Raw genomic sequence first — 24,383 nt, 5'->3', positions numbered from 1 at the left:
AGACAGGGCCTCCCATTTGGAACAGCCTCATCCTATCTCTATTTAGAGAAGCTGTGCGAAGGCTCTTACTCTACAGTTTACAAGGGGATTAGCAGGTGAGCAGGTTCCAGAGGGAATGCCATTTTTGCCAGTCATTTAGTCCACTGAAACCAGTGGAAATTCCCAGGAATAAAGTTGAAATGAGATGATTCTGAATATTCAAATGACAGACAGGCCAACAAAAGGTTTTGTATTCATTAACTGGGGTATTACATTGGTGAGACCCATCTAAGTCTCTCTGAGAGGTTATTTGTTAGGATGAAGGGCGCTTTGCCCTGCCAGAGCTATGCAAAGTCATCTTAAAGGAGGAGTTCTGGATTCCCCTGACAAGCAGAATCCTCCGATGGTGTGAAGCGGGTTAAGTCTTCAGGGTATGTCTACACTACAGCACTAATTCGAACTAACTTAATTCAAATTAGTTAATTCGAACTAAGCTAATTCGAATTAGTGCATCTAGACCTAAAAACTAGTTCGAATTAGCATTTTGCTAATTCGAACTAGCATGTCCACATTGAGTGGACCCTGAACCGGGGTTAAGGATGGCCGGAAGCAGTGCCGGCAGGGCATCAGATTAGGACTTAGAGCGTGGAGCTAGCCGAGGGCTGTGCTTAAAGGGACCCGACCCCCACCCCGGACAGACAGTTCTCAGGGGTTCCCCGCTTGCAAAGCAGTCCTGGCTTGGAGTGCCCTGAGTGCCGACACTCGGCACATCACAGCACTCGGCCATCAGCCCGGCTGCACTTGCTGCAGGCTGCCATCCGGGGAGGGAGGTTAATCAGGGAGCTGCAGGAGAGCTTCCACCCCGAGGAGCCTGCAGAGCCACCCCAGTCCTCCCCATCGGGGGCTCGTACCCCATTCCTCCCTCACCTCCTTCCACTTACCCCTCCCTAGCCCCCCTTCCTGATGTACAAAATAAAGGGCACATGCGTTCAAAAATAGAATCTCTCTTTATTGAACAAAACTCGGGGAGACTGGGAAAAGGAGGTGGGAGAGGGGAAGAGAGAGGGCGGGAGAGAGGAGGGCAACTAAAATGATCAGGGGTTTGGAACAGGTCCCATCTGAAGAAAGGCTAAAGAGACTGGGACTTTTCAGCTTAGAAAAGAGGAGACTGGGGGGGGGGGGAGGATATGATAGAGGTCTATAAAAGCATGAGTGGTGTGGAGAGGGTGCATAAAGAAAAGTTCTTCATTAGTTCCCATAATAGAAGGACTAGAGGACACCAAATGAAATGAATAGGTAGCAGGCTTCAAACTAATAACAGACAGTTCTTCTTCACAAAGCAAATAGTCAACCTGTGGAACTCCTTGCTGCAGGAGGCTGTGAAGGCTACAACTAGAACAGAGTTTAAAGAGACGTGAGATAAAGTCATGGAGGTTGGGTCCATGGAGTGGTATTAGCCAGGGGGTAAAAATGGTGTCCCTGGCCTCTGTTTGTGGAAGGCTGGAGATGGATGGCACGAGACAAATGGCTTGGTCATTGTCTTTGGTCCATCCCCTCCAGGGTCCCTAGTGTTGGCCACTGTCGGCAGACAGGCTACTGGGCTAGATAGGCCTTTGGTCTGACCCAGTACGGCCATTCTTATGTCCTAAGCTCAGGGCTCAGGGTCGGGGGGTCTCACTGGACCACCCTGATTTTCATGCAAACCTGCTCCCGGGTGGCCAGGCTGGCAGCTATCCTGCCCTAGATGGCCACTTTCCTGTGCCTAGTGTAGGCGTCGTGGATGAGGTCCACGATCTCCGCACTAGACCAGGTGGGCGCCCGCCTCTTGCGGACCCGGGCAGGCTCCCGGGAGCTGCCAGCCTGGTCCTGGGAAGAGGCGGAGGGCTGGGTGGCAGCGGGTAGCTGGTTCATGCTGTGCCAGGTCCACGGTCTGCTGGCTGGGTGCTGGCAGGCTTGCACCTGGCACGGGCACCGTAGCCAGACCATGCCCCTTTAAGGGCTCCGGGGCCGGCAGGGGGGCAGACGAGTTTCCCTGGTGGTGCCCAGAGTGGCCACCAGGGCAAGCTGGGGAGGGCTAGCCTCCCACTAGTTGAATTAAGTGGCTACACAGCCCTTAATTCGAACTGCTTAATTCGAACTAGGCGTTAGTCCTCGTAGAATGAGGTTTACCTAGTTCGAATTAAGCGCTCAGCTAGTTCAAATTAAGTTCGAACTAGCAGTCTGTATGTGTAGCGCCTATCAAAGTTAATTCGAACTAACGTCTGTTAGTTCGAATTAACTTTGTAGTGTAGACATACCCTCAGTGTGGGAGGCTGCCAGGGCTGCCTGGAGGCAAGGAGAGTGGTTTTGGCACATGGAGAGGGCAGACAAGGCATCCAGTGCATTCCATTGATAACCAGCTAGCAGAATGGTTCTAAGGGGACTATTTCAGCCAACTCTAATTCGTGCCAGTGCCCAAATGGCCACCAACCAGCCCAAGATCAGAGGAGCCATTCAGGTGAATTAGCACCATCTTTGCTGCCCCTTTACAACTGTGCTGGGCATGAGCTTGACAGAGTTTAAGACAGAGCATTTAAATGCCTTATTGGAAAAGCACAAAACAGTCCCTAGAGATTAATGTTAGTTGGCATGTTAGACACTGATGGGTATCTTCTGAGTCCAATTATGTCCTTTCACTCCAACCCTTAGAATAAATGGCCAGTTGGTGGCTTTGAAAGTTATCAGTCTGGAGACAGAGGAAGGAATGCCTTTTACTGCCATCCGGGAAGGTAAGGATATGTAGTCAATCTCTACACTGAAAAGAGAGGGGGAACATCATTTTTCAAGAACATGTATTTACATGCATCAACTTCTGAACTTCTTTTTATTTTCTTGCCTGCTTATACTTTATTAGGAGCATTTATGTAATTCTGTTGGTCACTAATAAGTTTAGGAATAAACAGAATTTGGTTTTGGGACTAAGGTGCTGGATTAAGGTTCTGGAGATCTGGGTTTGATTCTTGTGTCACTTACTCACCTAATCTCTCTGTACCTCAGCTTCCCATCTGTAAAACACTGAAAACATCTCCTTTCTTGAATCCTATATATGTCTTTAGAGTTGGTCTGCAAGCTTTTCAGGGAAGACACCATCTCTTACTGTGTTTGAACAGTGCCTAACTTGAGTTGGAATCTGTAGGTGCTACCATAATACAAATAATCAATAATAACAATTGCAGATAATTGAAAAGTGCCATAACACTAAAGAAGTATGAGTGGACAGTGATTTTTTAACAATGCAGTAACACTTCTGATGAAGATCCCAAGTGCTTTATAAAAAGGATAACTATTATTACTAAAATAACAATGAATAGTCTAGCAGCACCTTAAAGACTAACAAAACATGCAGATGGTATCATGAGCTTTCGTGGGTACAACCCACTTCTTCAAAATAGTATGCTGATAAGTTGCTTCCGGAGTTTCTTCGCGAGAGTGTGACTAGTCTGTGGGATATGTAGATTGCAGTGGGTTTTTCACCCTCAGTCCTTTAGGTATGATGTTCATCTGTTTGCACCTGGATAGGAAGATGATGTCTGTTTCGATCTGTGCAAGTTTCTTTGTGTAATTGATGGATTTCCACTCCATATGGCTGAATACAGTGCCTTCTGTGTTCAAAAGCTTCAGAGGGGTAGCCAGTTTAGTCTGTTATATTATGATGATCAGGTGGTTCCTGAGTTTGTGAGAGTGTGACATAACCTCTGACTGTAGGCTGTGGGATATGTATATTGTAGTGGGGTTTTCACCCTCAGTTCCTTAGGTATGATCGTCATCTGTTTGCACTAGGACCCACCAAAGCTCATGATACCATCTACATGTTTTGTTAGTCTTTAAGTTGCTGCTAGACTATTTGTTGTTTTTAAAGTTTTTCCAGTTACAGACTAACTCAGCTACCCATCTGAAGCTTTTATTATTACTAAGTATTTTACAGCAGGGAAATAGAGGCACAAAGTGACTGAGTGATTTACCCAAAGTTACACAGAAAATTAGTGTCAAAGATTGGACTACAACCTAAGTCTTGTGACAAAGTCATACTCTAGCCACTTGAGAACGGCTGCCTGTGGGGAAAAATAGCATGTGATCATGTAATTAAGGATTATGCCATGTATATGCACAAGGGAGATGGCTTTGCAACTTTGATGCTCTTTAACACAGCATTTTGTATGTAATAGATTATCATCGTACACTAGCGGGGCCTCCCCTCTGCATCTGGGCCTGAGAGGAGCCATGCCTTCTTGTGAGCTGGCATCTGTAAGCGCCTGTACGAGTCTGAAGAAAGAGGGAGGGGATTAGCAATTCACACGGAAGTCTATCCCTGAAAGGGTCCACCTCACATGCAGGGGCTGGTCCTTTGTGAGCAACATGGTCATTAGAGTGATGACAGTTGCAAAGTCAGGGATGAAGCATCTGTCTATAATAGCCTGTGAGTTCCCAAAAATGGTCGGACCTGCTTTTTTGTCATGGGGACTGGGTGGGCAAGAATTGCCTGAACGTTTCCCAAAAGGGGGCATAGCTGGCCTCATTTGAGGGCTTAGCCTTGAGACGTAGTCTCTTGCCAACCCAATCAGCATTTTGTGGTGAGGCCAGCTTCCCGAAGCGTTCTTAAAATGGCTGCCACCTGGTTTAAGTGGCTGTCCCAGTGATAGCTATAGTTTTTCCACATCATTGGGGCAAGCAACAGCATGTTCAAGGTGAAGTAGGAGGAGTTGGTGCAACAACCTCTGGAATGTTGCAGGGGTGCCTTGGAGGCTGACGAGCATTCTGGTGAACTGATAGAGCCCATTGGGGTGGGGAAGGCAGTTTTCTATTTGGACTCTGGTATCTGGGGGGAGGGGGGGTCTGCCAATATCCCTGGGTTAAATCCAGAGTGGAGATATACCAGAGTCCAAATAGAAAACTGCCTTCCCCACCCCAGCGGGCTCTATCAGTTCACCAGAACCAGGCAGCTCATCCACCCATGGCAGTCAGTAGGCATTGAAGCGAGATACCACATTAACCCTCCTGAAATCAGTGCAAAAGTGACACGTCCTGTCCAGCGTGTGGACTAGGACAATTGGGCTCTTCCATTCTTTCGAAGACCTCTTGACTACACCAAACTCTAGCATGGACTGGAACTCCTGTTTCATGGACTCTAGCATGTGGTAGGGGAGTGGTCAAGTAGTGCCTTGTACCAGCTCTCTGAGGTGGGGGCTGGAGTGGTAGACTTGGGTTGTCTACCCAGGCATGGTAGTGAAAGTTCAAGGCACCTTGCTTGCTTCAATCATTCGACTGAGAGGGTTGGATCACAGAGATCCCCTTGTGACTGGCAACTGACATGCTGATCATACCACTGAGTGCACCGATTGGCCCTTTGGGGTGCCCCATCACCCTGTCCTGCTGGGCCACATGATCTGGTTTCCCTAGCAAATGCACAGAGTTGAGGTAACAGCTCCCCTACTGAGTACAAAGATGCTACACCAGCTCAGATCTGGGAGGGCTCAACTACAGGGAGCACAGCCCCAGATAGGGCCCAAATCCCTAGTAAATCTGCCTTACTCTGTATAAAAGTTTTGCATAGAGAAAGCTCATAACTTTGCTCTCTTTATCAATGAATAGAGATATGTACAGCTGTTAGTGTTTCCCCCCTCCCAGTGTAACAATTATTTACACTGGGTTTGATAATAAACAAAAGTTATTCAGTATTAAAAATAGGATTTAAGTGACTGCCAGTGAACACAGACAGATTAAAGTAAATTACTTAGCCAAAATAAACAAAGCCTAGTACACGGGGGCTACGTCTAGACTGGCCCCTTCTCCGGAAAAGTCATGCAAAGCAGGTAAGTCAGAATAGGGAAATCCGCGGGGGATTTAAATATCCCCCGCGGGATTTAAATAAACATGTCCGCCGCTTTTTTTCCGGCTTGGGGACAAGCCGGAAAAAAGCGTCTAGACTGGCGCGATCCTCCGGAATAAAGCCCTTTTCCGGAGGATCTCTTATTCCTACTTTCAGGTAGGAATAAGAGATCCTCTGGGAAAGGGCTTTATTCCGGAGGATCGCGCCAGTCTAGATGCTTTTTTCCGGCTTGTCCCCAAGCCGGAAAAAAAGCGGCGGACATGTTTATTTAAATCCCGCGGGGGATATTTAAATCCCCCGCGGATTTCCCTATTCTGACTTACCTGCTTTGCATGACTTTTCCGGAGAAGGGGCCAGTCTAGACGTAGCCTAAGAGAAATTGTTACAAAACATAATTCCTCACCCTAGTCCTTATTTCAGGTAAAATTCTTCACAAGCCAGAACGGATCTTTTTCTCTGACTTAGGCTCAGTAATGTTCCTCCACCCCTCTCCTCATAGTTCTCTCTTGTTTTTCCAGGTGTTCTTGTATATGCTCTTAGGGTGGGGAGGCAGTTTCAAAAGCCAGCTGAAGACCATCACTCTTTGCTTCCCATCCCTTAAATAGAATTTGCCCAGGGTGGGAATCCTTTGTTCAATTCTTCCCCCACCTCCTCTTCCCCTGCTCTGGAAAAATACCAAATTTAAGATGGATTCTAGCACCAAGTGACATGGTCACATGATCATTGTTTTGAGAACTAAGCTAATAAATTCATTAAAGAACCTCTAATCACAGAATCCTAGAACACTAGAACTGGAAGGGACCTCGAGAGATCAAATCCAGTCCCCTGCCCTCATGGCAGGACCAAGCACCATCTAGAAAGATCATCCCTGATAGCTGTCTATCCAACTTACTCTTAAATATCTCCACTTATGGTATATATGGTATATACACCTTTGGTATATATGGTTGTGACTATATTCTTCCACTATTTGATCTGAGGAAGTGAGTCTGGCCCACGAAAGCTCATCATCTAATAAACCATCTTGTTAGTCTTTAAAGTGCTACATTGTCCTGCATTTTGCTTCCACTTATGGAGATTCCACAACCTCCCTCCTCCCCTGCCCCAGGTAATTTATTCCTGGCCTATTAAGGTCTGGTTGAACCATCCTACTAACTCATTGGTCTGGGAGTGAGTGGTATGTGGAGATCTGGAGCTTATTGACCCCTAGGAAGGTACAGACTTTCTTGAGGATTCAGGATGTGAAATTTGTCCCCAGGTCTGGGAACAGCCTTTGGGAAACCAGGTAGCATAATCTAACACTATTAAGATGTACAATAAGCTTTAGAAGAGAATCCCTCCAATATTTACCTGCTCAGAACTCTGGTGCCATATAGATCAGATTGTTTCCCTAACTTAGGGTGAGCTGCTTAATTGAGGTCCCTTAATTGAAATGCTAAGAGCCTTTAACTTCCATTCCTCAGATAAATCTAGGGCATTCCCAAAGGAGTATTTTGAATAGTTCTTTTGTTTTCTATTGAGCCTTGTGGCACGAGACATCTTAAATTTACAATGCAAGTCAATAGTGCAAGTGTCATTAAACAAAGCGTTGGATTTATTAACATGTTGCACTCTATGTTACCTTAGAGGAGTGGCACTAAACACTCAGCAGTGAAAGGGGTAATTTATCTCAGAGAGCCTCAATAGGATTAAACGTACTGACGGCTCTGTTGTGCCTGGATGCCCCAGTAGGGGGATGCAGAGGTGGACCAGCTGAAGGACACTGAGACCTCTCAGAGGCATTACGCCCAACTCAGGACACAATAGTCTTGATTGTTCATTTCACTGCAGACCCTTTATGCTGCTGCACTGGTACAAAAGGGCAGGAAACCCGCAGGATTTGGCCAGCTGGGAATTCCTCAATGACAGAGGAATCTCTGGGTAGCACAAAGCTGGGATACTTGCACAATGTTACTCCCCTCCACAGCATAAGGCATGTGGCTGAAACATCTTTATTCAATTCATAGGCAGCCAGATATAATTTTTAGAGGAGCCCTGCGGCTCCTCTCTTAAGTCAAGACCTCAACCAACTCCTGGATGGCTTTGGAATAGGGAATTCCAAAAAGTCACGTTTGCTGACCTCCAGGTATCCTGGAATGAGCACAATTTGATTGAGTGCAAGAATTGGACTCAATGATACTCACAGCACATGCCGAGGGCTGCAACTTAAGTGTGGTTGCATATACATGCAAATATATATGCAAATACATGCAAATAGCTTCTTTCACACTGATGGGCATAAATACAAAGATTAAGGCAAGACTGCACAACATGCAGGCCCCATTTAATTCAGTTCTGCTGATATTAATAAAATGCAACATTTACCTAATTTCTACCCACATGACAACACTTTTAATGAGCAATGACAGTCCAGGAATTTAACTACTAAAACGCATCTCAACAGAAGACCAATATATTGACTACTTTTTTGTTTGGGCTCCCACCCGTGGGCCACATGTTGAGCCCACATAAACCCAAACCGCACCGCTGGCCGCAAACAAACAGGCTGCAGGCCACATGAGACCCACGGGATGAGTAGACCTGCTCTAATACATCCTTTCTCCTCCCTCTCCACTGGGAAAGCTATTATTGTCTCAAATCTCAGGGGGTATGTCTACACTACAGCACTAATTCGAACTAACTTAATTCGAATTAGTTAATTCGAACTAAGCTAATTCGAACTAGTGCATCTAGACCTAAAAACTAGTTTGAATTAGCATTTTGCTAATTCGAACTAGCATGTCCACATTGAGTGGACCCTGAACCGAGGTTAATGATGGCCGGAAGCAGTGCCGGCAGGGCATCAGATTAGGACTTAGAGCGTGGAGCTAGCCGAGGGCTGTGCTTAAAGGGACCCGACCCCTACCCCGGACAGACAGTTCTCAGGGGTTCCCCGCTTGCAAAGCAGTCCTGGCATGGAGTGCCCTGAGTGCCGACACTCGGCACATCACAGCACTCGGCCATCAGCCCGGCTGCACTTGCTGCAGGCTGCCATCCAGGGAGGGAGGTCAATCGGGGGGCTGCAGGAGAGCTTCCACCCCGAGGAGCCTGCAGAGCCACCCTAGTCCTCCCCATCGGGGGCTCGTACCCCATTCCTCCCTCACCTCCTTCCACTTACCCCTCCCTAGCCCCCCTTCCTGATGTACAAAATACATCTTTATTGAACAAAACTGGGGGAGACTGGGAAAAGGAGGTGGGAGAGGGGAGGGCAACTAAAATGATCAGGGGTTTGGAACAGGTCCCATATGAAGAAAGGCTAAAGAGACTGGGACTTTTCAGCTTAGAAAAGAGGAGACTGGGGGGGGGGGGGAGGATATGATAGAGGTCTATAAAAGCATGAGTGGTGTGGAGAGGGTGCATAAAGAAAAGTTCTTCATTAGTTCCCATAATAGAAGGACTAGAGGACACCAAATGAAATGAATAGGTAGCAGGCTTCAAACTAATAACAGACAGTTCTTCTTCACAAAGCAAATAGTCAACCTGTGGAACTCCTTGCTGCAGGAGGCTGTGAAGGCTACAACTAGAACAGAGTTTAAAGAGACATGAGATAAAGTCATGGAGATTAGGTCCATGGAGTGCTATTAGCCAGGGGTAGAAATGGTGTCCCTGGCCTCTGTTTGTGGAAGGCTGGAGATGGATGGCACGAGACAAATGGCTTGGTCATTGTCTTTGGTCCATCCCCTCCAGGGTCCCTAGTGTTGGCCACTGTCGGCAGACAGGCTACTGGGCTAGATGGACCTTTGGTCTGACCCAGTACGGCCGTTCTAAGCTCAGGGCTCACGGTCGGGGGTCTCACTGGACCACCTTGATTTTCATGCAAACCTGCTCCTGGGTGGCCAGGCTGGCAGCTCTCCTGCCCTAGACGGCCACTTTCCTGTACCTAGTGCGGAGGTCGTGGACGAGGTCCACGATGTCTGCACTAGACCAGGTGGGCGCCCGCCTCTTGCGGATCTGGGCAGGCTCCTGGGAGCCACCAGCCTGGTCCTGGGAAGAGGCGGAGGGCTGGGTGGCAGCAGGTGGCTGGTTCGTGCCATGCCAGGTGCAGGGTCTGCTGGCTGGGTGCTGGCAGACTTGCACCTGGCACGGGCACCGTAGCCAGCCAGTGCCCCTTTAAGGGGTCCGGGGCCGGGAGGGAGGCAGACGAGTTTCCCTGGTGGTGCCCAGAGTGGCCACCAGGGAAAGCTGGGGAGGGCTAGCCTCCCACTAGTTCGAATTAAGGGGCTACACAGCCCTTAATTAGAACTAGTTAATTCGAACTAGGCTTAGTCCTCGTAGAATGAGGTTTACCTAGTTCGAATTAAGCGCTCCGCTAGTTCGAATTAAGTTTGAACTAGTGGTTTGTATGTGTAGCGCCTATCAAAGTTAATTTGAACTAATGGCTGTTAGTTCGGATTAACTTTGTAGTGTAGACATACCCGGGCAGAGCAAGGCCTCTGAGGATATGTCTACACTCCTATTTAAAACTAGGGTTGCCAGATGTCCGGTTTTGAACTGGACAGTCTGGTATTTGAGGGTTCTGTCTGGGAAACAAATTGAGAAAATACCGGACATATAAAATATCTGGTATTTTCTAATTAGGGAAGTGTTATTATTATTAGAAGTATCAGTACGTAGTTGTGAACTACTGGCTGGAAGGCACAGTCATGCTGTGTGAGCATGTCTACTAGCCAGGCAGTACACAACTATGTGGGGGGAGGCCAGAGTGGTAGGGAATCCCCGGGGCCGGACTCGCTCGTGCTTCACCGGGACCTTGCATGGGACAGGCAGCGCCCCGGGATCTGCATACGCCCGGGTCAGTCCCACTCCATGCCAGCCGATTCTTTCCCCCCCGAACCTTCCCCCAGCCAGCCCCGCTCCCCTGACTCTCTCCTGGCCAGTCGCGCTCCCCCCAACCCTCCCCCACCAGCCCTGCTTCCCAGTGGCTCGTCTCCCCCCCCCCCCCCCCGATCTTCTCCAGCCAGCCCCGTTGCCGCCGACCAGCCCTGTTCTCTTTAAGGCAGAGATTGCCTGCAATGGGACTCTGATACTGGGGCCCCTGACAGTCCTGTATTACTAGGGTGACCATATTTCCCTATACTGAATATGGGGCACCTGGTAAAATTACTTGTATTCAAGCAAGTTCAAGGGCAATCAATCAGAACTAGGCAGCACAGACATTCAAATTAACATCAAGCTGACTCAGCCCCCCTCCCAAAAATACTGTTCATTACCTCATCTTTCATATTTCCACAACGCGCACACACACGTGCACACACACGTGCACACACACACATACACACACACTCCCCAGGCACCTCTCTCGCATGGAGATGGGGGTCACTGACTGACCTGGCCCAACCCTTCCTATTCAGTACTCTCCATGCCTGGCTGGGCCTGTCTTGGTACCTGTCACCACATCTTCTCACAGCAACATGTGGGGGGCACGCAGGGCCACAGGCCCCCAGATTTCTGTCAGGGTTCATACCAGAACATGGCAGGTTGGGAGGCGTTAGCTGCCTTTCAGCACACTGTGGGAGAGAAGGGATAGGAGCTGCTTCCAGCTGAAGAGGGTGGGGGTAGGAGTAGGGATGACACAACCTGTATTGTTCCAGAGGTCATCTCTTCGCTCCTCCTTCCCCCCCCCCCTGCCACCCTCCTGTCCCTCATGGCTAGAAGCAGCCCGCACAGTGCAGAAAGGCAGCTCACACCTCCACGCTACTGCTGGCCACCCACAGAACCCCGCTGCCTCCTGTCTCCTGGTGATAACATAGGCAGGAAGGGGTTAAGCCGTAAGAATGCATTTTGAGCACCAGAGCCCAGGGAAACTGGCTGTAGGGGCTTTCGGGGACCCTGCCAGAGAGGTGTCTCAGCAGGGGACAGACCAACTCTACACTCCCTGGGGGCAGGACCTAGAGGGTGGGGGGCACCATATGAAGAGGGTACTAAGGGCCCCTGCCTGGGGTCTGCAGGGTTGGGTGCAAACAGGCTGGGATTAGCTTCCTCCCAGCCACTCCAGAGGCCTAGGGTTGCCAGGTGTCCGGTTTTCTACCGGACAGTCCGGTATTTGCACCATCTGTTGGTAGAAAAATTTAGAAAATACCGGACATGTGCAATGTCCAGTATTTTGTGAATTTCCGGCTGGGCGCTGGAGGGAAGCCTCGCGGGGCGGGGGAGCGACTGGGAGGCGGAGCGCGATTGGCTTTGGGAGCCCTGTGGTCGCACGCAAAACCTGGGTAGGGCGGGGCGGAGCTAGGGTTGGGGGGGACCAGCCACTCCCCCCGCCTGGCTTTTGGGGGCCAGATGCTCCCAGTGCCAATCGCGGCCCTGCCTCCCAGCTGGGAGCCTCTGGTTGCCAGCAGAAGCCGGGCGGGAGGAGTGACTCCCAGCCCCGCCCCCGCCCCCGCCCCCGCTCCCACCCCCATCCCTACCCGACTTCTGCTGGCAAGTAAAGGGAGTGCCTGCCGGGGGCGTGGCCGGAAGGACTCCAGCTGCGGCCAGTGGCTGCACTCCCCCGCCGCCAGGTCTGCTCCCGCCTCCCTTCCTCTGCCACCCCCACCCTGCCCCACGGCCCCCGATCTCCCCCCAGCTCTGTTTCCCCCCCCCTCTTCCTGCCAGCCAGCCCCGTGGCTCCTGGACACCCTCCTCCCTCCCCCGCCAGCTCTGCTTCCTACCCCCCTCCCGGCCAGCCCTGGCCCCCTCCCGGCTGGTCCTCTCCAACCCTCCTCCCCTCCGCCCCTGGACAAGCGTGTCCAGTTTTTTAGCGGGGTCTACCTGGCAACCCTATCCACCGCTTAGTTGAGCGGCAGAGAAGCTTCCCCAGGCCGGCGGTGTGTGGGGCTTTGGCTTGAGCTTTCCCTGGGTGCCAGTCCAGCCAGAGGCAGTGGAAGAAGGAAGGAGCCTGTTCTCTGCACAGCGCCGGGAGCGGGACACACCCCGCCAGAGGAGATATGGAGGAGCAGTGGGGTAGTGGGGTGAGTGGACACAGTTGGGAGAGGGCAGTGAGGGGAAGCATGTCAAGTGAATGGGCAGCAGAGGTGACATGTAACCAGCCGCCACCTCCCTGCACTCACTAGCCACTGCTGCAAGCAGCTAATGCTGGCTGGAAACAGGGCGGGAGGCAGGGAGAGCCTGCTGGCCAAGAGCTGGCATGAAGCAGGGACTGTGGCGGATTTAGGGCAGGGCGAGCGGGGTGGCTGCCCCGGGCCCCACACTTCCCAAGGCCCCGCGCATGCGCCGTGTCAAAGGGGAGGGTCCTGCAAAATTTTGCTGCCCGGGGCCCGGTGGCGCTGCCCTGAGCCCTGCGGCACTCTCATCCGCCCCTGACTGACGGACCAGCAAGGGGAGCTGCCGGCCCTGCACTTCTCTGCTTTGCCTGGTCACCAGCCAGCATGCGGATCTACCAGTACTGACGGGAGGGAAGAGACAGAAAATGTGTGACAACTTGCCCTTTTTAAAAAAAAAGTAGGGCTACCTGCAGCAAGGCTCAAATATGGGACTGCCCCCTTTAAAAACAGGACAGCTGGTCACCCCATATATCACCAGCAATAGACGCTAATTGCTCTAGCATTTAATGCTCATCCAAAATTCTAGAGACAGTCTATTGGGGTATGTCTACACTACCCCGCTAGTTCGAACTAGCAGGGTAATGTATGCATACCGAACGTGCTAATGAAGCCCGGGATTTGAATTTCCCGGGCTTCATTAGCATAAAGCCGGCTCCGCCATTTTTAAAAGCCGGCTTGTTCGAACCCCGTGCCGCGCGGCTACACGCGGCACGGGCTAGATAGTTCGAACTACGTAGTTGTTCCGAACTATCTGTACGCCTCGTGGAATGAGGTGTACAGATAGTTCGGAACAACTACGTAGTTCGAACTATCTAGCCCGTGCCGCGTGTAGCCGCGCGGCACGGGGTTCGAACAAGCCGGCTTTTAAAAATGGCGGAGCCGGCTTTATGCTAATGAAGCCCGGGAAATTCAAATCCCGGGCTTCATTAGCACGTTCGGTATGCATACATTACCCTGCTAGTTCGAACTAGCGGGGTAGTGTAGACATACCCTTGGAAAGTTTGTTTTCAGGAGTGTGTCAGCAGGAGCCCATTCCTCGGGTGGGAAATGCTACCGCATGCCCCCAGGGAAGAGTTGAGTCTAGAGGGCCGCCAGCTGGTTAGGCAAGAATATAAATATGCTGACATTTAAAAATGAAGTTGAGTTACTTTTAACTTGAAAACTGCACTCTTGGCATTCATTAGAGTGCAGTTGTGTGGACCATTACGTCATGAAAAATAGCTAATAGGGGCTTTAAAAACAGAACCAGGTTAAGTCCTGCTTCGCTTCCACACCCAGTGTAAACTGGTGTAGAAACCAGCACCAGCTTCCAGGGATTGTCATTCTGGAAAGTGATTACAAACCTTCTTCTGTGCAAGGCCAAGCTTGCTCCAAAATTGGGTGGCACCTCCCACAGGCCACCTGGGAAGACACAGAATGTGATGAATCAACACAACTTCTCAGAACTCATGAGAGAAGGCAAGTAGTGACAATCGTGCCTTTCCTCCTTTAGGATGATCTCCCCGTTGCAGTACTCAAGGGGGCAGATGGGTATATGAGGGAATGGTTCAAAACTCCCTCCCTCAGCTTCACAGTGTCTGGCCCAGCAATTTTTCCAGACAGCCTGATGGATGGAGCCATGTATAACCCAGGCCATAAATTTGCTATTTCCACTGCCAAAAGCAGCTCTTGGGCTCAAAGCTTCATTTCTGTTTCACTAGCTTCTCTTCTCAAGAGTCTGAAACATGCCAATGTTGTGCTTCTGCATGACATTATCCAGGCAAAGGACACGCTGACATTTGTCTTCGAGTACATGGTGAGTTGCTCTTTTGCTAGTTTGTTTTATGAAGCCTCAGGAAGGCAACGTCTACACTGTGGTGCTATGTTGAGATACCAGAGTTGCTATCCCATGTCTTATCAGTACACCCATTATTTCAAAGTATAACGGGCTCGCTATTCCAACATCCCTGTAAACCTTGTTCCATGAGGAGTAAGGAATGTCTTGGAATAGCGGGTTATTTCGAAATTTGGCACTGTGTAGCTCAAATTGCATAGTTTATTTGGTAAAAATCAACAAAAAGATGCATTAAATAAGCAGGAAAATACACGTGTCATGGTTTCCTCTTATTGCAATTTTCTGGTGAATTCTGACAATCAGTAGCTCCTTGTCTTAAATTGTTAAGAAGAGCCAACATGCTGACTAGAGCCCTGATTTCACATGCCAATTAAGCATGTGCTTAGCTTTAAGGATGTGCTTAAGTGCTAAGCTGGATAAAGTGTTAAGTGAAGTGTTTCATTCCAGGATGAAAAAAATACAACTTTGCAGCCTGGATTGCATGCTACACATCAGTCGCAAAAGGGTCACTGTCATTATATGTATACCCCTAGCTAAGGGCATGTCTACACTAGGAAAGTATTTCAAAATAACTAAAATTGAAATAATAACTCCCGAAATAACAAAACTGAAAGAGCACTTTTCCCTGAGGAAAGCAGAAGTACAGATTTTGAAATAACCAGCCCGTTATTACAAAATAACAGGCTTGGTAGTGTGGATGCTCTGCTTATTATTTTGAAAGAAGGGAGTTATTTCAAAATAACTCCCTAGCGCAGACGAGAGCTAAGAGACCCATGGATTTGATTTCATAGTGTGAGCCTAGTCAGTATTTCCTAGCTCTGATTCACCTGCAGTTTTGTCCTAAGTCTTCTTTCCTTCTCTCCTCTTATTTAGCACACAGATCTGGCCCAGTACATGGTCCAGCACCCTGGAGGACTTCATGCTCACAACGTCATGGTGAGTTCTTTCAGCAACAAGTATCCCTCAATGTGGCAGTGCTTCATACACCTTAAGTCTTTTGCTAATATCTATTTATCTCAAATACTTGACAAGCAGTTGGGAGAAATAATCTAGTGGTTAAAGATTCAACCGTACTCACGCTTCAATTAAAGACTGAAAAAGACCTCACTTTAGTTTTCTGACAGTCCAAGAAGGCTTTGAGCCTCAGTGACCTTGTGGCAACGTGTTCTATCTCTATATAATTCATTACTTTGTGTATCTTCACTACGGTGGTGGGCAACCATCATGGTAATCTGCTGGTGGGCTGTGAGACCATTTATTAACATTGATTGTCCACAGACATGGCCCCACACAGCTCTCAGTGGCTGTGGTTCGCCATTCCCAGCCAATGGTCGCTGCAAGGGACCACGCCTGCAGATGCTCAATGTAAACCCATGGTGTCCAACCAGTTCTGAAGCAGCAGCCACTATAGTGGCTACTGCTATAGCGAACTAACCACACTCAACTGGCCAAATAGCCACATGTGGCTAGTGACTAGCGTGTTGGACACCAAGGATGTAATCAAACTGCCTCAGGGCTCGCCAGCAGCTTATCCTGATGGTCCACAGGTTGCCCACCACTGCTTTGTTATCTCCCTAGTTACTGGTCTCTTTTCAAATCTCAACAATCTCAATTTATCCTAATATGGAACTATCTTCATGTCTCCAAGCTTCCTATATCCACTTTATTTCTGTTATGTGTTTCCCGAGGTAATTTGACTATAAGTGAACATGAGTGAGGGCATACCATTAATTCATGTAAGGGCACTGTATTATTTTCTGGATCATCTACCCTATCTTGAATGGCCTCACATTTTGTTTTGTTTGTTTGTTTTATTTCCACTGCACACTGAGAAGCAGTTTCCAATGAGATATCCACCATAAACACCCAGGTCTTTTCAGTGGTTTCAAGTTAGTTTAGAACCGCGCATTGTTAATTCAAACAATTCTTCCCAATATGTCCCATCTTACACCTGTGAACAATTAATTTCATTTGTTCTCTTAGTTTTGGTAGGTCCTTCTGAAGTTCCTCGAAGTCTTCTCCCATCTTGACTAATTTAAATAATTCTGGCATCTACAGATTTTGCCAATGTACTGGTCACCTGTTTTCCCAGATCATTAATAAAGTTATTTAACTACACCCTTTTTGGTAGGTCAACCCCCTCTAAATCATTAGCCCCACTTAAAAACAAGGATTAATCTGAATCCTTGTTTACATTTCAAACATCCCAAGGGTCCAAGGTCTACTGTTTTGGTTTTGGCCCAATTCTACTTTAACAAAATCTTTGTTACCGTACATTAATATTCTAAAACAAAATAACAGCCTGCAAGTTCTCTGGAGCAAAGACCATGTCTACCTCTATGTTTGTATAGCACTTAGCACAATGAGGTTCTGATGCAGGACAGGGCATTTTAGTACAACTGTAACATAAATGATAAATATCAGAGACAAGTCAGAATATCAGAAATGTTGAAAACTGAATTATGGTTCCATTTACCAAATAAGGAGTTTTGCCACTAACTGTAATGGAACCAACATTCAAGCAGATTTTTAGTATATAGTTTTAAAAAAATGAAGGAAAAACAGGTCCCTATCCTGCAGTTTCTACTCTCCTGAACAGCACTGCATGAGCAAATGGCTCCTATTCCAATATTTTTTCATGACTGTTACAATGGAAACCTAAATTAATTGGAATGTGGTTCTAAGGCAACTGTGATTGTGGACCTCAGCCCTTGCTGACTCTAATTCCAAAATTAATAAACTTAAAAAACAACAAATGATCTGGTAGCACTTTATAGACTAACAGTGATGTCAGTTTGGATCTGTGCGAGTTTCTGATGTCCAAAATTAATGCCAAACTTGACTGACAAAGGAAATCTCAGAAATATGTGGACAACAGAGTTGCCCACTGTCTCCACTTCCAGGAAACAATGGATCCGTGCCGTGCACTGCACAAGTGCTATGCCACTAGGAAGCCTTGTTCTTAAAAAAAAAAAAAAAAAAAAAACCAAAAAACTGTAACATGTTCTGACTGGCACTTGCATCAGTAAACACCAGCCAGCTGCCCTCCTTAGGTATTTTCATTCCTCATTAACAAAAAAACTGGAAAACTGCAAAGTGATTTATTATGAGCCCTCAGGAGGGTGTGGTATGACTAGTTTTATTTATCCTTGCAAAGCAATTTTTGAGATCTCATATGGAAAATGCTATAAAAATGCAAAATATGATTATATATCTGATTTTTGTGTGTCCCTCTTTTCTTAAAAAAAAGCTATCCATGAATGTCACTTTTTTCTCTAGTCTCCAGGAAAAGTCCCAGATGAAGTTTTTCACCTCTGTAGAAGACTAATAACTCATGCAATGTGTTGTTTTCTATCCTTTATGCAATTTCAGACCTGCTCTGGGCCTCATTCTCATTTACTTTAGGATCATTTTACACCAACAGAGTAGTCAGAATCAGCCCTCTGTCATTATTTCTTCCCTCTGTATATTCTCTTCTTCTTTCTCTTCTATTCTTTTCCCTCCTCTGCCTTCATTTTTCCTCTCTGGAGTTTTCTCTCAGGCCTGGTTTACTCTGGAGGAGAAGGTCGATCTAAGATACACAACTCCAACTCCATTAATTGCATCACTGGAGTAGATGTATCTTAAATTTCCATCTACACTGCAGAAGGCAGTTGGGACCACACACTACCGTCGGCTTCCCTTACTACTTGCAGAATGAGGAGTACTGGACACCAGTTCCTTCAGCGTTAGATTTAGGGGGGTCTACATTAGACCCACTAAATCGAACGCTAGAAGTTTGACCTCTGGAGGGTCGATCTTTTTGCTAGTGTTGACATGCCCTAAATGATTAAGGATATCTCACTTTGCAAATGTTAAATCTGTGCTTTAGGAAGCTTTACCTTACTTTTGCTACTAAAATAAACAGTCAAGTTCTAAAGAGAAGCAAAGCTTTTGAAATGCCCTTTTAGGATATAAAGAGCAACAGCCATGGTATAATACACTGAAAGCAACAGGGAGACTGGTAGGAAGCATATAATCATCAGCTGGTGTAACTATCAGATTTTCCATCATTTTTGTTGTTACAATGTTCCAGTCCCCCTCCTCAGCCTGTGCCATTGCTAAACAAGTTGACCATTTTTACTGATTCCTCCTTTCCTCTTGCACTGTTTCATTTCAAAGGTTTTCCTGACATTCTGAATTAATATGTCCAAGCAAAATCCCACAAATCTGCTTAAGTTTGTCGCCTGTTTTTTCTAGTTGTTCATGTTCCAACTTTTGCGAGGCCTGGCTTACATCCACCAACAACACATTCTTCATCGTGATCTGAAGCCCCAGAACTTGCTCATCAGTTGCCTGGGCGAGCTCAAATTAGCTGATTTTGGTGAGTCACTACCTGATTATAACTAGTGCATCTAAGAGCCCTGTTTTATGCATTCAAAGCCACCAATTGATATATAAGTGTAACCTCTTTCCCTGTGCTTTGAGAGGCAATTTTGTGACCAATTTGTAAACCTGATCCTTCTCTCTTCGTACTGGTATGCACTGGAAGTAATTTTATTTAAAGCACTGCGGTAACAGTAATACGGGACTTGTTCAAGGGAGAATCAGACCCCTACTTTAAAAATGTGGCATACAGAATGGATGATGATGTAGGGAAGTGTAGAGGTTTTCATGGAATCATAGAACCATACAACTGGAAGAGACCTCAGATGGTCATCAAGTCCAGCCCCCTGCTCTAGGCAGGACCAATCCCAACTAAATCAACCCAGCCAGGGCTTTGTCAATCCCGAGTCTTAAACACCTCTAGGGATGGAGACTCCACTATTTCCCTAGGTAACCCATTCCAGTGCTTCACTACCCTCCAAGGCTATGTCTAGACTGCAAGCCTCTTTCGAAAGAGGCTCTTTCAAAAGATACTTTTGAAAGAGCCTCTTTCAAAAGAGAGCGTCTAGACTGCACACGGAACTTTCGAAAGAGCAAGCCGCTTTTTCGAAAGAAAGCACCCAGTGAGTCTGGATGCTCTCTTTCAAAGAAGCCCTATTTACATTAAAGAACGCCTTCTTTCGAAAGAAGCACTTTCGAAAGAAGGCGTTCTTCCTCGTGAAATGAGGTTTACCGCCGTCGAAAGAAAAGCCACGTTCTTTCGATTTAATTTCGAAAGAACACGGCTGCAGTCTAGACGCAGGTGAAGTTTTTTCGGAAAAAGGCTACTTTTCCCGAAAAAACCCCTGAGTCTGGACACAGCCCTAGTGAAATAGTTTTTCCTAATATCCAACCTGGACCTCTCCCACCACAACTTGAGACCATTGCTCCTTGTTCTACCATCTGTCACTACTGAGAACAGCCTCTCTCCATCCTCTTCGGAAGCTCCCTTCAGGAAGTTGAAGGCTACTATCAAATCCCTGCTCACTCTTCGCTTCTGCAGATTAAACAGACCCAACTCCCTCAGCCTCTCCTCATAAGTCATATGCTCCAGCCCCCTAATCATTTTGGTTGCCCTCCGCTGGACCCTCCACATCCTTTTTGTAGTGGGGGAGCCCAGAACTGGACACAATATTCCAGATGTGGCCTCACCAGAGCCGAATAAAGGGGAATAATGACATGTCTAGATCTGCTGGCAATGCTCCTCTTAATGCAACCTAATATGCCATTAGCCTTCTTGGCTACAAGGGCACACTGTTGACTCATATCCAGCTTCTCATCCACTGTAACCCCCAAGTCCTTTTCTGCAGAACTATTACTTAAGTGGTTGGTCCCCAGCTTGTAACAATGCTTGGGATTCTTCCGTCCCAAGTGCAGGACTCTGCACTTGTCCTTGCTGAACCTCATCAGATTTCTTGTGGCCCAATCCTCCAATTTGTCTAAGTCACTCTGGACCCTATCTCTGCCCTCAAGCGTATCTACCTCTCCCCCTAGCTTAATGTCATACGCAAAATTGAAATGAAATGAAATGAAGTGAAATGAACTAAAGATGTTACATATCGAGTAATTTACTAGTCAAGTAGTCGATGGAATTTCCATCGACTACTCGACAGGAATTTCTGCATTCCTCTTTTGAAATGTACAAGAGCCCCCGTTGGGAAGTCCTGCTGACTCTGGGCTGCATGCGGGTGCCAGCTTTGAAATGTATGAGAGTCCCCAGCTGATCCCGGGCTCTGTGCAGCATTTCTGCAGAACCAGGGATCAGCTGGGGACTTCCCAGCTGACCCCAGGCTGCACGCAAATGCCACGGTAGCCTTTCAAAGGGGCAGTGCCACATGAAGCCCAGGGTCAGCTCCATGTGGCACTGCTTTGAAATGCAGAGGAAGCATTTCAAAGGGGCAGTGCTGCACAACCGAGCCTGGGATCAGCTGTGCAGTGCTGCCCCTTTGAAACGCTGCCATGGCATTTCAAAGGGGCAGCGCCACATGGAGCCTGGGTATGGGTTCCATGTGGTGCTGCCACTTTGAAGTACTCCCTCCCCCGCCCTTTGCTGCCTCTATTTGATAGAGGGAGGGGGAATCAACTAGTCCAGGGGTGGACTAGCGAGCCGCATGCAGCTCTTCCCACCCTTAAAATGCAGCTTGTGAAGCCTCCCCTGTGCCCCTAGAAATGGTCTCCAGTCATCCGGTGCGGCAATTCAAAATGGCACAGCCAAGATAGCAGCGGCTAACGGGAGCCTGATGTGGCCAAAAAGCCTGGTCTTTTCTTTTTAAGGGGCAGCATCCTTTTTTTGTTGTTGTTGTTGCCAAAAAAAAAAATTCTGGTGTGGCTCTTCACGTTTTTTCCACTGCTGTTTCGGCTCTCTTTGTTTAATGGGTTGGCCACTCTTGAACTAGTCGACATCCTTAGAATGAACTGGCTTTGTCTAAACTGAATTAGACAGGTCATCCCAAATGTGTGCTAATAAATCCTTCCTTCTATAGCATAATGGACTCTGCATATCTCACGTGTTACATGAAAAAAGATGTTTAGAAATGCTGGAGATTTACTTTTTTTTAAATTGAAAGCATTTTTATGACCCTTCCTCTCTATCTTAATCTTCTGTGATCTAGGACTGACTGTGGCACACCCTTGCACGTCGGGTCCATGTCAGTTGGAGGAGTAGGGAGAGAGTGCCACATATTGCAGGAAAGAAACATTCCAGAGGTGTTTGTTCATTCTAAAATGGTAGAATGTTTGCAGTGTCCATAGTTGTCTCCCCAGATTTCAGTCTGTAGGCTAAGTGCCTAAGAAACACTAAAAAGATGGAAGATAAATGGAATTTATTCCATGGCTATAAATAATGTATACATACAAAATGTATGTAAATGTTATAGAAACACACATTGTCAGTATATCTGCTGATGCTGAGCACGGAAACGCTACGCAAATTCCAAAACAATTTTTAAATATACACCCTACATATCTTTAAGCTGCATGCTCTCTCCAGTCTCCTGAAAGAGATAAATTAAGTAGCATTCAACTAAGTATAAGTGGATCTTTAAATAGAGACCTTAAAAGCCAACATCTGGCTGCTTTGCATACAAATCAGCGGCACGTTTTTAAGTGCAAGGACTCAGTCAAAACATCCCTTTCTCTTCCGTTAAAAGCATTTTCGGAAAAGCGCGTCTAGATTGGCAGGATGCTTTTCCGCAAAAGCACTTTTTGCAGAAAAGCGTCCGTGGCCAATCTAGATGCGGTTTTCCGCAAAAAAGCCCCGATCGCCTTTTTCACAATCGGGGCTTTTTTGTGGAAAACAGTACTATGCTGTCTACACTGGCCCTTTTGCGCAAAAGTCTTTCGGAAAAAGACTTTTGCCCGAACGGGAGCAGCATAGTTTTTCCAGAAAAGCACTGATGATTTTACATGAGATCATCAGTGCTTTTCCGGAAATTCAAGCAGCCAGTGTAGACGGCTGGCAAGTTTTTCTGCAAAAGCAGATGATTTTGCGGAAAAACTTGCCAGTCTAGACACAGCTTATATGTATATATTGATTGTAAAGTGCCTTGGGATCATTTAGAATGAAAAGTGCTACAAAAAAGTAAACTGTTTTCCTTCAGATTATTAGGACTCGGGCACGGTCGAGACAAAAGGAAATGCCTCTATATAAAACCATGGTGCACCCACATCTTGAATACTGCATACAGATGTGGTCACCTCATCTCAAAAAAAGAGATATTGGCATTGGAAAAGGTTCAGAAAAGGGCAACAAAAATGATTAGGGATTTGGAATGGTCCCAAATGAGGAGAGATTAAAAAGATTGGGACTTTTCAATTTAGAAAAAAGGAGATTAAGGGGGCATATGATAGAGGTCTATAAAATCATAACTGGTGTGGAAAAAGTGAATAAGGAAAAGTTATTTACTTATTCCCACAATATAAGAATGAAGGGTCACCAAATGAAATTAATAGGCATCAGGTTTAAATCAAACAAAAGGAAGTTTTTCTTCACTCAGCTCCCAGTCAACCTGTGGGACTCCTTGCCAGAGGATGTGAGGAAGGCTAGAACTTTAACAGGGTTCAGAAAAGAGCTAGATAGATTCATGGAGGTTAGGTCCATCAATGGCTATTAGCCAGGACGGGTAGGAATGGTGTCCCTAGCCTCTGATTCTCTGGAGGTGGGTGACAGGGAAGGGATCACGTGAGGATTACCTGTTGTGTTCCCTCCCTCTAGGGCATCTGGCATTGGCCACTGTTGACAGACAGGATACTGGGCTAGATGGACCATTGGTCTGACCCAGTCGGGCCATTCTTATGTTCTTATTCAAGTATCAATGAAGGGACACAGAAGTGTAACTAGAGAGGTGTTTTTCCTATGCTGGCAGGTCTTGCGCGTGCCAAGTCCATCCCCAGTCAGACGTACTCCTCTGAGGTGGTGACGCTCTGGTACCGTCCTCCTGATGTGCTGCTTGGAGCCACGGATTATTCTTCTGATTTGGACATCTGGTGAGAAACCAACGTTGAGGCATTTTAGTATCTCTCAGGGAAACTGAGCTATAATTTGCCTCCTCTTTCGATGACTGAAATAAATCCATCCAAGTTTTAGCAAATATAGACGGGAGAATGTGTTCAAGCTTCTAAGCAGGGAGGGTGCTGTGTTTATACTGTGGGGTTGCTACAAGTGGCAAACATCAGTAGCTCTGTGTGGTCGGGTCTCATGGGCAGCAGGGTGGCCTAGTTATTAGGTCCCACAGTTAGTTGGTGGCAAAGGTGTGTAGGGCTCTGCCGTTGGGCCCCCGGGCTTAGGAATTCCGGCTTCTTATCAGAGTCTGGATCTTCAGTTTGGGGCGTGTCCCGGGAGTCCAACTTCCCTCTCCTCAGTGAGGGTTCCTTGTAATTTCCCCTCCTTTGCGCCAGGGGGAGGGGTTGGAGGCTTATGTGCTCCTGTGGCTCACCCAGTAGATGGCTCTGGCACAGCTTCTGCAAACAACAGTACCAGCTCCTGTCTCTTCACTGGTCAGCCCCTAACTGAGCCAGGCTCCTCTCTTTTATCCTCCCTCCAGGCCTGGCATTGGCTGCAGGTAAAACAGGGCGGGGCTAGTTAGGCATAAAGGCCTTGTTTGGCGCCAGGCCCTCCTCTCTCCCTCACACTCTGCTTCCAGGAATACCACCCTCATAAGTCACCTTGGGTATGTCTACACTACAATGTTAGTTCAAACTAACGGACGTTAGTTCGAAC

The 24,383-nt window shown here is 47.4% G+C and overlaps 1 protein-coding gene across 4 annotated transcripts in view; it reads left to right on the top strand.

Annotated features, from left to right (window-relative positions):
- The window catches only part of CDK15 (cyclin dependent kinase 15), an 87,552-nt gene that overhangs the window by 8,763 nt on the left and 54,406 nt on the right, over window positions 1-24,383 (top strand). For all 4 annotated transcript variants that reach the window (XM_075933865.1, XM_075933863.1, XM_075933864.1 and 1 more), the window contains exons 3-8: window positions 1-95; window positions 2,668-2,747; window positions 14,628-14,722; window positions 15,635-15,697; window positions 19,001-19,124; window positions 23,530-23,650. In XM_075933865.1, the coding sequence (XP_075789980.1) occupies window positions 1-95; window positions 2,668-2,747; window positions 14,628-14,722; window positions 15,635-15,697; window positions 19,001-19,124; window positions 23,530-23,650 (578 nt within the window). The remainder of the gene's footprint in view (window positions 96-2,667; window positions 2,748-14,627; window positions 14,723-15,634; window positions 15,698-19,000; window positions 19,125-23,529; window positions 23,651-24,383) is intronic.

The sequence above is a fragment of the Pelodiscus sinensis genome, chromosome 7, assembly GCF_049634645.1.
Source record: "Pelodiscus sinensis isolate JC-2024 chromosome 7, ASM4963464v1, whole genome shotgun sequence".
NCBI lineage: Eukaryota > Metazoa > Chordata > Testudines > Trionychidae > Pelodiscus > Pelodiscus sinensis.
The sequence above is the reverse complement of the archived record's forward strand: the minus strand, read 5'-3'. Positions and strand labels throughout refer to the sequence as shown.